Source organism: Sander lucioperca, chromosome 12 (genome assembly GCF_008315115.2).
Source record: "Sander lucioperca isolate FBNREF2018 chromosome 12, SLUC_FBN_1.2, whole genome shotgun sequence".
Taxonomy (NCBI): Eukaryota; Metazoa; Chordata; class Actinopteri; order Perciformes; family Percidae; genus Sander; species Sander lucioperca.
In genome coordinates this window covers 26,559,610-26,572,842 of record NC_050184.1, presented here as the reverse complement: position 1 = coordinate 26,572,842, position 13,233 = coordinate 26,559,610, and the positions used below count along the sequence as shown (strand labels likewise).

The following is a 13,233-nucleotide window of genomic DNA, read 5'->3' as shown; positions in this document are numbered from 1 at the left end:
TAACATTATCAGAGTCACAATGCAAAAAAAAAAGTCAAAATCGATGCAGCAGAGCCAGAGATGTTGTCTTTTTTTTATTCCACACATTCTTCTTCTTGTCAGAACCTTATGCCTACATTACCCATAATTATCCAACTTGACTGCTAACAGTTTGGAGATTGGATTGGCGATTCAGGTGTGTTATGCTAATGTAGCCTCAAGCCCCTAGCCTCAAGCAGAGATGAGGAGTGGGCTACAGAGCTCTGGTAAACCACACTTCTTTCTTCACACCATGGACGTATTAGGAGAGCTGGATACAGGGGGGGGAAATAGCTTTCCTCCTGCCAATTTATCCCAGTTAGCCACTTGCGATATTGCAAAAATCTGTAAAAATTTCAGTAAATCTGTTGACAGAACACCTGGAACTATGAACAAATTTAATCATTACTCTTTGTATTATACATTTTATTTTTTATTTTCAAATCTGTTGTCCCAAACTGACGTTGCCTCAAGTAACATCACTTGAGGCACTCCAGAGGGAACCGCAAAGGGCTTTATTAAACGTTTTTATGCGTTGCCCCAAGAGCTGTCAACAGGCTTTGATATGTTGGCGAGTTTCCCCATTAACTGTAATTTCCCCTGTGTTCTTGTCTTAGGTGACATACGCAATGACCTGTACCTGACCCTAGAGCGGGGGGAGTTTGAGAGGGGCGGCAAGAGCGTCCAGAAGAACATCGAAGTCACGCTCTATGTGCTTTATGCCGACGGGGACACACTCAAAGTATGACACATATGTACATGAGTTTTTGTGTTCCATATCATCCATATATGAGTCATGACTAATGTAACCTTCCTCCCATACATCCGCACATTCATTTGATATGTCATTATCAGTACATGTCACTGAAAACAATCCACCATGCTCCTTTTCTTCTCAGGACTGCATCAGTTTGGGCAGCGGGGAGCCCAACACAAGTGAATATCGCTCTTTTGTCCTTTATCACAACAACAGCCCTCGCTGGAGTGAGATGGTCAAGCTTCCCATTCCCATAGATCGTTTCAGAGGATCCCACCTACGCCTTGAGTTCAGACACTGCTCCAGTGAGTCACTAATGCAGCCCAGTGGCAGTCATCCCTCAGCGCACAAGTTTATTAGGACAGATTGGATCACACTCTGAGTTATACAAGTATGGTTTGTGCTGTGTAGATACAGTATGATGATGCATGATATTATGATGTGCTTCCTTTCAGCTAAAGACAAAGGAGAGAAAAAACTGTTTGGTTTTGCTTTCACTCCTCTGATGAGAGAAGATGGGACCACACTGTCAGATGAAAGCCATGAGCTATATGTGTACAAGGTATGTGCAGGTTCAACACACACATTTTAGATGTATGGTGTCTTATCTTTATCGTCAGTGTCTTTTTAACTTTGACCTTTGGTGTCTTAAGCTTTTAAATTAAAAGTCGATTGCATGGCCCAGCTGTGATGGGTTGTTTCTGTGTTGGTGGGGAGTCCTGTGCTGGGAGTCGGCAGCTGGCAGCTCTCTGTGTGTCTTTATTGTATTTTCTCAGCAGTGGACCCTGGGTCATAGTCTGCTCTGACAACATGTAATTAAATGCAACATCCATTTAGTTTCCTCTCCTTCACCAAAACATTTACACATTACACAATGATCACAACAGTTAGAGAGTTGTCTCATAATTATGATTTATAGCATTAATAAAATAATCGATGTTAACTTGTTGTTAGCATGCTAAAGTGTCACCCTCAGAATAAAACTTTTGCGTGGGAGCACAACACATTAGCAAGCAACATTAGTATGCTATGAAGCCAGAAAGCTACTCAAAGCAATATGCATATTGTGCTAAAAGGGTACGTCAACTTTTTTTATTTGGTTGGAGACTGGCTGGCCGCTCTACTGCAGCTACATAGAAGAGCCAATCAAATGATTCTGTGGTCAGAGACCGATCACCGACTTGAGAGTGCCATTGTTCCATTACTTTTTTGAACTCCAAGATGTCTCCAAAACTCAATGAATCTTTTCTTTCCCTCTGTTATCCGTCCTCTAGTGTGATGAAAATGCTACCTTCAGTAACCAGGGCCTCTACCTGAGTCTGCCCTGCTGTAAAGAGGACTTCAACAGCTGCCCCAACCTGCCGGCCAACTTGCCCTTCCAGAGAAGCCCCAAAGAAACCTTCTGGGTCTCAACGATACTATGCTCCACCAAACTCACACAAAATGGTAATCGAACACTTTAGCTCTTATTTGTATATTTTCACTTCCCATTTAATTTGATTAATTGATTCAACTCAATTTGATTTATTTTCCCTTTCTAGTGGACCTTCTGGCTCTTCTGAACTGGAAGGCCCATCCAGACAGGGTGTTGGACATCCTTGGTCGATTACGTCAGATTAGTGGAGAGGAGATTGTCAAGGTCACTGTCATAGCACTATTTATATTTTTTTTATTTATTTTATATTATTCACTCAACAAAAGACATTTTCAGTTTTCTATGACAATCATTTCAGAATTAAAAACAGGTTTTATTGCCATGTTTTTGGATGAAGGGGCTACCCTTTGTTTCTATTTTAGTTAGCAGCAAAGCCTTTAATGTGATGTGTAAAGTGTTGTTCCTTTTTCTCCTCACAGTTCTTACGAGATGTCCTGGATACGCTCTTCTGTCTTTTAGATGACAACACTGATAAATACGGACCGCTGGTTTTCCAGTCACTGGTAGGAAAATTAAAGGAGCACAACCATACTCTACTATATGATTTATTTTGCCTGTAAGCAGAGGAAATAAGCATAACATCTCTCTCTCTCATATATATATATATATATATATATATATGTGTGTGTGTGTGTGTGTGTGTGTGTGTGTGTGTGTGTGTGTGTTTAGGTGTTCATCATTAACCTGCTCAGGGACAGCCGTTTCTACCACTTCAGACCTGTCATGGACTCCTACATCCAAAACCACTTTGCTGGAGCTTTGGCATACAAGTACAGCAACAAAGCACATACAACAATCTGAATTTAGATAGTTACAAAGTCACACTTGATATTGACTCTCATCATTTTAAACTATGATTTACTGCAGAGAGCTGATTCGATGTCTGAAGTGGTACATGGACCGCTCAGCTGAGGTCGTCCGACAGGACCACATCCAGGAAGCCATGAGGGTAAAGTATCACACACACTTCCTTCTGGTCTGCCCTGGCTCCTTTTACTGGGATTAATTAGTCGGAAATGGTAACAGACAGACTGATAAGGAGTAATGTGACTCCATATACGGCCTCAGTAAGTGACTTTCCTGCTGAGAGAAAGGAAGTTATATAAAATCTCTGCAGATATTGAAATGTGCAGAGTGAGACATTTCCACAGGGTCTTTGAATTTCCTTTTCCCGATGAGATATGTGAAGAGGTATTTTCTTACGAGACCTGAAAATTGGAAACATTTGTTTTATGTATTGATTTTCTCTGGATGATCAACCACAAACCCATTCAGTGCTCAGTGGTTTTTCATTGTGAGGGAATTTATAGTACGAAATTATGTGTATCTTTGCTGACTGTGTGTCTCCATCTGCTTCCTGCCGACACCCCCCTCAGGCTCTGGAGTATCTGTTCAAGTTCATCGTCCAGTCTCGTATCCTGTACTCGAGAGCCACCTGCGGGATGGAGGAGGAGCAGTTCAGAGCGAGCATCCAAGAGCTCTTCCAGTCCATCCGCTTCGTCCTGAGTCTGGACAGCCGCAGCTCAGAGAACCTGGTGTTCACGCAGGTCAGATACTTCACAGATACCTCAGCATGACAAACACGGTCTAACAACTGTTCTGACGACGTACAATGTGTCACCTGCTTGGCAGTCTTATTTTATCTTTGGTTATATTTGTTTATTTTCTCTTTTATTCATCCTCTTAGTTTGCATTCACGATTAATTGATTTTTGTTTGTTAACTTGTTTCTCGTTTCATTCTTTTTACTTATTTCACTTTTCATTCCGTGCATTTTCTGACCGATGCTTCAATCTCGCACCCCACTGTTGCCCTATCCTTGTATTGCTCTGGGACATTTTAGGGGTGTAATCAGCTGCATGCCTGTCTGTGGTCATGCCTGGGGCTCTCATCCATCTCAGTAAGTCACAGCGCCCCCCTGTGTTGGTTCCACAATGCAGCAGATGCTTTGTGTCAAGGATGATGTATTCTTAAATAACTGCTATGCAGTCTGTGAAAAGAGATACATTGTGTTCCTCTATTAAGATCCTGGTGCTCCTTTTAGAAGATAAACAGCAGGTTGAAGTTTGGGCTGTTTTGTTTTGTGTCAGTGTCACTCAACGCAATATTTGTTAAATGTGGTAATTTCTGTGATGTTTTTATTCATGTAAGTGTAGCTTCTTTGATTTCATATGCACACTTCATATTCCTTCTTCCTTTGTCCACCTCCCAGGCGGCACTGTTGAACAGTTTCCCTGATATCTTTGATGAGCTGCTGCAGATGTTCACCGTTCAGGAGGTAGCCGAATATGTCAGGGGCACCCTAGGGAGCATGCCCAGCACTGTGGACATTGGCCAGTCTATGGATGTAGTCAAACTGCAGTCCATTGCTCGTACAGTTGAGAGCCGCCTCTTCTTCTTCCCTGGTGAGACAAACATGAATGTTTATGCAAAGTGTTATCTTTCTCTGAAGATACCAAAACAACCATATATGTAAGTCTAATGTGCATACAGTGCTTTTCAGTCTCATCCTCACTCTGTCTCCTTTTTTTTTCTTCTCTTCCCTTAGAGTCTCGAAGTATTCTGTTGCCGGTGGTTCTGCATCACATCCACCTGCATCTGCGCCAGCAGAGGGAGCTGCTCATCTGTTCTGGGATCCTTGGCAGCATCTTTTCCATAATTAAGGCTAGCTCCATGGTACAGTAAATTATACCATATGCATACTCAACATATATGACTTAAAATCACATGTGATTACAAAAAAGTTAAATTGAATTAGTAAAGACAATATAAAATGCCTATTTCCTTTTGAAATATATTGTATCATTGTAATGCAGCTGTACATGTTAGCACAAACACTAAAGCATTAAGCAGCATGTTTGCATCTCTGTGTGTCTCAGGAGTCTTCTGTTCAGGAGGAAGTGGAGATGATGGTGGAGAGCCTTCTGGATGTGCTGCTGCAGACTCTGCTGTCCATCATGAGCAAGTCTCACTCTGTGGAGACGTCCAGAGGACAACGCTGTCCCCAGTGCACTGCCGAGATAACGGTAAGCTGCCACTCATATGTGCCTCTTGGATGTGCAATAAAAACAGGTGGAATTTTAGTTCATAGTTTGAGTTGATTAACCTTTTTGAATATGTGTGCCCCTATCTGTCATTTTCTTTTTGTGCAGGGGGAGTATGTTTCCTGTCTTCTCTCTCTGCTCCGGCAGATGACAGAGATCCATTTTCACCATCTACTCAACAACTTCCATAGCAAAGAGGAGCTGAAGGTGGGGAACTTTTACATAGCTGTGCTTGATAACAGCATTTTGCTGCAGCCTACTTACTACATACCTTGACTGCATACACTTTTTAAATATATTCCTTTGCAGGAGTTCCTTTTGAAGATCTTCTGCGTGTTCCGCAATCTGATGAAACTGACTATCTTCCCCCGAGACTGGAGTGTCATGAGGCTTCTTACTAGTCAGTGAGTCTGCTTTTCCATTTCTGTCATGCAGTCTTCTTTGTCCCAGAGAAGGTAAGGGGATACAGCCAACCATTAGATCAGACTCTCTTCAGATAATCCTGCTCTGAAGGTGACGCTTGTGTTGCAAATTTTTTCATCTGTTTTTGGCATCTACCTCGTTTTGTAAGCTGACAGTGTTATTTTGCTTTCTACAGTATCATCGTAGTGACAACACAGTTCCTGTCTCCGGCTCTGCACAAGAACTTCTCAGAGGCAGATTTTGATTTCAAGGTGTGTCTGAAAAACAGGAGGCTAGTATTTAGCAAACCCACCACACCATGAAGCCACAAACTATGTGATGCTTTTCCATAATTCAATTTCTGAAGCTAGTGTAATGATTCAACGTAGCATTTATTCATTTTTGTTTTTGTCTGTTGTGTGTGTTAGGTGTGGAACTCCTTTTTCAGCCTCACTGTACTGTACATCAACCAGCCCAGTCTGCAGCTGGAGGCGCTCGGCCCGGCGAAGAGAAAGAAAGTCCTGGACAAGTAAGAAACTGCCATAGATTCATTGTGTGCATTCTCTCCAACACATGTTAATTATTAATCAAACTTTTTATACCTCAATGTCTGCTCTTTGTAGGCATGGAGATATGAGAGTGATGATGGCTTATGAGCTCTTCAGCATGTGGCAAAAATTAGGTGCGTCACACAGCCTGACTCCACACACACATACAGTATCACAGTGGACCACCTCCATCTAGATTCTTATAAAAAAAATTAACAAGAACAATGGCTCCTATCTATGTGAATCTATGTAATCCAGGTGACAACAAGCCCCACTTCATCCCAGGAATGATGGGTCCCTTCCTTGGCGTCACACTGGTGCCTCAGACCGAGGTTAGAAATATCATGATTCCAATTTTCCACGACATGATGGATTGGGAGCAGAGGAAAAACGGCAACTTCAAACAGGTCATTATGACATTATTTTCTCTCTAAAGTACAGATTGTGTGCCATGGTACGTTGTTTGTCACATAACATACCCACATCTTTTGGCTGAGTGTGTGTGTGTGTGTGTGTGTGTGTGTGTGTGTGTGTGTGTGTGTGTGTGTGTGTGTGTGTGTGTGTGTGTGTGTGTGTGTGTAGGTGGAAGCAGAGCTGATGGATAAGCTGGACAGCATGGTGTCGGATGGGAAAGGCGATGATAATCACAGAGAGCTCTTCAGCCTTTTGTAAGCATCAAACCTGTGTTGAGTGAGCCTGTGGAGTTATACTCAGAAAGAAGCTACTCTCAAAGTATTTCCCTCTAACGTACTGCTCTGTGTTGTTTGACTGTCACACCGCAGGACCCAGCTGTTTGGTCCTTATCCAAGGTGAGGTGTAACGCCCTCACTGCTAAGACTAAGACTCCTAGTGATTTATAGCTATTCACTTCCTGTGCTTGTCACCTTTAGTAAGAGTATCTTATTTTCTCTGCAGCCTGCTGGAGAAGATAGAGCAGGAGACCTGGAGAGAGACAGGGATCTCATTCGTCACATCAGTCACAAGACTTGTCGAGCGATTACTGGATTACAGGTATGCTGAGATTAAGTTGCACATTATAACTCTAATGGGATAATGAAATTGAGAAAAAATATATACTTTTCATTTTTAGGGACTGCATGAAAGGAGATGAGATGGAGAACAAGAAAATTGGTGGTTCTGTCAACCTCATGGTGAGACATTCATGGCAGTGTTTTTTAGATTTTAGAAACATGTTGAGGATGAATAAATAATTCTACACATGCAATAAGATTTTAACCATTATTTTTCATTCAAACTCAGAACTTCTACAAATCAGAGGTCAACAAGGAGGACATGTACATCCGTTACATCCACAAGCTGTGTGACCTGCATCTCCATGCAGAGGACTACACAGGTAAGGGAGATTACTAGGTCATTTTTTGTGATGGTGCATGCTTCATGGCGGAGCTTTTGTTCCGGGTAAAGTAGCATTTCTATTTGGTGAATGCAGGTTTTATTTTCTCTCATTTGCTCTGTTGCTCTGCATGTGCCGTCTCTATCCTTTCATTGGATTTTAGCAATAGAGGCACCTGGAGAGGTAGTAGAATATATGTAGTAGGTGGGAAAAAGCACAACATGTAAAGCAGAATCATGGCTATATGTTTTGGGGTTTGAGGCCCTGCATACCAATGGCCCACTCACACAGGCCATTTCACTTGTTTTAGCTGATTATACATCTTCTCAATGTGTGGTCCGACAATGTCCAGCCAGTTTGAGGGAGCGGGTGAGTTTAACTATACATTCAGGAAATACTGATTGTTTTATTCCTTGTTTTATAACTGCATGGCAAACTAATACAAACAGCAGAGAAGGTCGAATGCTGCTTGACTGTAGTGAGTGCAAGGACAGTGACAGAGATAAATGATAAAATGCTGTATAACTTTGTGGACTGCTGTTTAGAGCCTGCTAGCTCCCGCAGTTTATAGGTACAACTCGATCATTAATCTTTATGATTCTTATTAGCACATGGAACCTGATGACCTCCCATACTTCCCAGCATACCTCCACCCACCTTTAACCTGAGTAGAGGTTTAACTAGCAAGAGTAACTAAAAAAAATGATTGTGCAGGGGCTTTAAAGGTGATAGTTTCAGGCCTGGATACCTTTTTTCAGAAAACAATTCTCTGTAGATAATCAAAATAATTCCAGCAGATCTGCCCTCAGCAATTAGACAAAGAAAAGAGTCTGGTGGCATCGTCTTATAAAAACTGGTAAAACTCAACCCCAGCATTTATATCACAGTTGTCCATTCTATATTAGAAAAAGAGAAAAATTGTTATTTTTTGGGTGGGGGGGGGGTAAATTTATAGTAAATTTTATTCAGTTCTGGTAATGCCACTCTCAATCATGTAAACAGGAAATCAGGGGAAGTTGTCAGTTTATGTATTCGTGTAAATGGCTTAAGTGTTCTTGATTTACTCATGTTACTGGCAGTGGTGGCTTTATTGTGTGCATGTAGTCAAAAGTGACTAATTAAACAAATCTTATAACACTAAAGAAAACTATGAATTCAACATAGAAAAAGTATAATAATTTGTCTTTGGTTTTATACTGTGGATTCAATGGATTCATGTTGTACTGTTTATTTTAGAACATAAACTAATAATTATACTTTTTGATTAATCTATAAAATGAGAGTTTTACCAAGTAACACTCAAAAACCCAACAGTATTTCATTTATTATCTCATAAGACAAAGAAGCAAATCTTCACAATTGAGAAGCTTTTTCTGTCAATCGACTAATCGATTAATCAACTGATCGTTTCAGCTCTAGTTTATAATTTCTTTTATTACAGTTTAAAGCCAAGACAGTCAGCTGTCTAAGGAACTATTTCAATATGACAGATATAACTAATATTATGTTTCTATGTGTCATTTCTCATTGAGACTTATTTACAGTCACCCAACAACAAAAAGAAATATCCTTTACAGCTGACTGAATAAACTCATGCCATACAAACACCATAGTCTATTTTATTTATTTATTGTTGTTATTATTATTTAACTCTCTGGTATGTCCAGTGAATGACCTTATATGTACAGTAACTATAATGTAAAACTGCAAATACATATTAAATAGTAGAGTGAAGACAAATTTGACAGAATCCTGATTTTAATTTGAGCATTGTGCCAAAGCAACTGAGAGCAGCTGATAGGTTTTCAACTGCGCAGGTGCCTCTTGCTCCTCTGGCCACCAATATGCCAAAACACCATGCTCTGGGCTAATTGTGCTTTGAGCCATTGACTGAGCTTTGTGCCATTCACCATCTGTTCACGAAAACTGAACCCAAAAAGATATCATCACTGAGGCCAGACTGAGCAGACTGTTCAACATCTGTAGCTTTACTAGATAACAGATAATACCCTTTTATTCTGAAGACCTTTGACCTGTACCCCCTCGACAACAGAGGCAGCGTTTACCTTGCTGCTGTACTGGGAGCTGCTGCAGTGGGAGGACCGGCCTCTCAGGGATTTCCTCCACTACCCCTGTCAGAGTGAGTGGCAACGTAAGGAGAACCTGAGTCGTAAGATCCTCCACTACTTCAACAAGGGCAAGGCAAGTGAATTTTTATAGCTTTATCTCTCGCTCCTGTTTTGACTGACTTTCAAGCCAGTATTACAGGCCTTTGGCCGTTGCAACTGAGGCTCACATAGTAAAATGTGAAAATGGAGGCAAGGCCAAGTTTACTTTACAGTGATGGAGCAGTATTGGAAGGTTTGTGCTGGATAAGGCATATCAGAAACTAAATCAACATTAGATCACATTTAGTTTCATAGCTTTCTTAAACATTTTGTTTTTTTTACAATGTTCAAGTGGTTGTTTTTTCTCATCTGCAGTGCAGCTGTTCCCAAACGTAATTATGTTGTGCCCTCATTAACATTAGGAGTGAGACAGAATCTTGCAGTGTTTCTTATAATCTTTCTCAAAGTTTTTTTTTTATCATGTTTTACATCAAAACTTACTTGTGCTTAAACTAGATTATACAGTGGTGGTGGAGAAGTACTGAGATCCTTTACAAAAGTAAAAGTATCAATACCACAGTGTTAAAATACTACAGCTTTAAAGTCTAAAATTCTAAATGTTACTTCTGTAAAAGTACAGCAATATTGGTAAAAAATGTATACTGTAATACATATAGAAGACTTGTTATGCAAAACACTAGCTGCCAAGATTGTTATATTATTATACATATATTATATTTTGATTATTACTAACGAGGTTATACATTTATGTAAGTAGCATTTAATGTAGCCTGTGAACGTGGAGCTAATTTTAACTACTTTATATACTGCTGGGTAGTTAAATATTTAACAGTGCATTATATTTTACAAGCTGACCATATGTTTTCAATGTCAAATATTATCATTTACAGAAAGATAAATGTTGTGAAATAAGAAAAGTAAGTACCTCAATACTTCACTTAAATAAATGTACTTTCCACCACAGGTTTTTTAGCTAAAGCAACATCCTTTCTACAGCGTTGAGAGCACTAACAGAACTGCGGATTATCAAAACAACATCATATAATTGTCATTGCCTTCGCATATATCATGAACAGTGTTGGGCAAGTTACTTTTAAAAAGTAATTAGTTACAGTTACTAGTTACTTCTTCCAAAAAGTAACTAAATTAGTTATTCAGTTACAAATTATGAAAGTAACTAGTTACTTCAGAAAGTAACTATTGCATTACTTTCAAGTACATTTTTAAATGCTCAAATGTGACCCCACCTCCACCTACACCTCTTTAATAGAACTTAAAATACATGTGCATGTTCAATTATTTATGATAAATCTGAATATTAGAATGAAATGGACACTTAAGACAATACATTATTAACAGAAACAATGTACACAAATCTAAACTATTTTAATGTTGCTGTGGGACAAAGTGAGACTAGCCTCCAATCAAATGCCATGTATGTAGATATTTTGTTTATATAGTGGATCGATACAAATAACACAACACCTCAACAGGCCACAACTGGACAAAATTAAATTATGCTTGTTAAGCACTATACCAAAAATAAATAACAAATATATACACTCTTTGTAGTGCAAAGTACTATATACGCCATACCTGTCTCTCTCTCGTTGACTGACTCGCTTGTGTTGTTCTTGTGTGTCCGACTATGCGTGCTTTCGAACACCCGCCCAACTCTACCTCTGATTGGCTAACCATGACATTTTACTCAACCTCAGCCAATCGTCAGCATTTATGCGTTTGGTCGTGCACTGCCCACTAACCAAGGAAGAACAGTAAAAAAAAGTATTTGCCTCTCGGCTCAGACTCAGAGATCTAGTTGGTCTGATGAAAAAAACAGCTTCAAATATAGTAAGGCGCCGCATTTTTTGGCAGTAACGGTAACGGCGTTATTAAGATGGGAAGAGTAATCATTTAGATTACTTGTTACTGAAAAAAAGTAACGCCGTTATTTATAACGCCGTTATTCCCATCACTGATCATGAAATAGTTTTCTGTACTAAAGCAAACTCTGAATATTATATAATTTAAATACAAACATGCAACCTTTGCCCATATCGACAGTACTACAGTGCCTGACAAAAGTCTTGTCGCTTATCTAAGTTGTAGGAACAACAAATAATAACTTGACTTGTAGTTGATCAATTGGAATCAGAAATGGTTTATATGAAAGGCAAAGGCTTCTGGATTATGCTTATTATACCAAAATAAAGTTTTGTATCATTCATTGAGTTTTATCATTGAATTAGGACAGAAAGGTCAGATTTGGCTTGGACAAAAGTCTTGTCGCATACAAAAATACAGTAATGTACGGTAGAAATGATACTTTATTGTGAATACACAAACATGCTACAATAACATCAGAGCATACGTAAAGTCATGGTGCCTTGGGAAAAAGAAAATGAGCTTGGAGGACTACATCCATACGTCTCGGCAATGACTCAAATAATGTATTGATGAAGTCATCTGGAATAGCAAAGAAAGCAGTCTTGCAGGACTCCCAGAGTTCATCAAGATTCGTTGGTTTCATCTTCCAAGCCTCCTCCTTTATCTTACCCCAGACATGCTCAATAATGTTCATGTCTGGTGACTGGGCTGGCCAATCCTGGAGCACCTTGACCTTCTTCGCTTTCAGGAACTTTGATGTGGAGGCTGAAGTATGACAAGGAGCGCCATCCTGCTGAAGAATTTTCCCTCTCTTGTGGTTTGGAATGTAATGGGCAGCAATAATTTGTTGATACTTCAGGCTGTTGATGTTGCCATCCACTCTGCAGATCTCTCGCACACCCCCATACTGCATGTAACTCCAAACCATGATTTTTCCTCCACCAAACTTGACTGTTTTCTGGGTGAATCTTGGGTCCATGCGGGTTCCAACAGGTCTTCTGCAGTATTTGCAGCAATTGGGATGCAGTTCAATGGATGATTCATCAGAAAAATCAACCTTCTGCCACTTTTCCACTGTCCATCCTTTCACCAAGCTGTGGGCCTTTGCAAATGCAACACACTTTTTTAGTTGTCTTCTGTTTAATGCTGGTTTGTGAGCACTAATTCGGCCATGGAGGCCACTGCGTGAGAGAATTCGACAAACTGTTGTTATAGATACAGGGGTTTCTGGTGGCCAGCCCAGGAAAAGGGCTGGCCCTGGACTGTCGAAGCAACAAACGGTCCTCTCGAACAGTTGTCTTACGGGGTCTGCCTGACCTGGACTTGTCATGAACTTCACCAGTTTCTTCAAATCTTTTTCTTATCCTTTCCACTTGACGTTTGGATACATTGAAGATGTCTGCCACCTCAGCAGCAGACTTGGTCTTCAGGCTCTTGATGATTAGCACTTTGGTCTGTGGTTGAATCTTTGGCATGTTGTGAGAGGTCAGGTTGCACTTCACATGAAGGTCTGGTGTGCTGGAGTTCTTTTTATACACACCCAGGAATGTGTTAATTACAGTATTTGTCACAGGTGAAACTCTAATCTGTGATTGGTTGAATCATATAAAGACACGACAAGACTTTTGTCCAAGCCAAATCTGACCTTTCTGTCCTAATT

General features: G+C 40.1%; 1 protein-coding gene across 7 annotated transcripts in view; it reads left to right on the top strand.

The window, feature by feature from the left end:
• The window catches only part of LOC116062085 (dedicator of cytokinesis protein 3-like), a 53,579-nt gene that overhangs the window by 28,402 nt on the left and 11,944 nt on the right, over window positions 1-13,233 (top strand). For 5 of the 7 annotated variants that reach the window (XM_036008152.1, XM_036008154.1, XM_036008151.1 and 2 more), the window contains 25 exons: window positions 636-760; window positions 918-1,080; window positions 1,231-1,337; window positions 2,050-2,221; window positions 2,317-2,414; window positions 2,630-2,713; window positions 2,880-2,980; window positions 3,078-3,159; window positions 3,587-3,757; window positions 4,053-4,109; window positions 4,422-4,614; window positions 4,758-4,885; window positions 5,089-5,235; window positions 5,362-5,460; window positions 5,563-5,657; window positions 5,852-5,927; window positions 6,084-6,184; window positions 6,279-6,337; window positions 6,462-6,610; window positions 6,786-6,871; window positions 6,986-7,012; window positions 7,119-7,214; window positions 7,294-7,354; window positions 7,464-7,557; window positions 9,611-9,759. In XM_036008152.1, coding sequence (XP_035864045.1) covers window positions 636-760; window positions 918-1,080; window positions 1,231-1,337; window positions 2,050-2,221; window positions 2,317-2,414; window positions 2,630-2,713; window positions 2,880-2,980; window positions 3,078-3,159; window positions 3,587-3,757; window positions 4,053-4,109; window positions 4,422-4,614; window positions 4,758-4,885; window positions 5,089-5,235; window positions 5,362-5,460; window positions 5,563-5,657; window positions 5,852-5,927; window positions 6,084-6,184; window positions 6,279-6,337; window positions 6,462-6,610; window positions 6,786-6,871; window positions 6,986-7,012; window positions 7,119-7,214; window positions 7,294-7,354; window positions 7,464-7,557; window positions 9,611-9,759 — 2,720 coding nt within the window. The remainder of the gene's footprint in view (window positions 1-635; window positions 761-917; window positions 1,081-1,230; window positions 1,338-2,049; window positions 2,222-2,316; window positions 2,415-2,629; window positions 2,714-2,879; window positions 2,981-3,077; window positions 3,160-3,586; window positions 3,758-4,052; window positions 4,110-4,421; window positions 4,615-4,757; window positions 4,886-5,088; window positions 5,236-5,361; window positions 5,461-5,562; window positions 5,658-5,851; window positions 5,928-6,083; window positions 6,185-6,278; window positions 6,338-6,461; window positions 6,611-6,785; window positions 6,872-6,985; window positions 7,013-7,118; window positions 7,215-7,293; window positions 7,355-7,463; window positions 7,558-9,610; window positions 9,760-13,233) is intronic. The other 2 variants (XM_036008155.1, XM_036008153.1) reach the window with 1 other exon arrangement.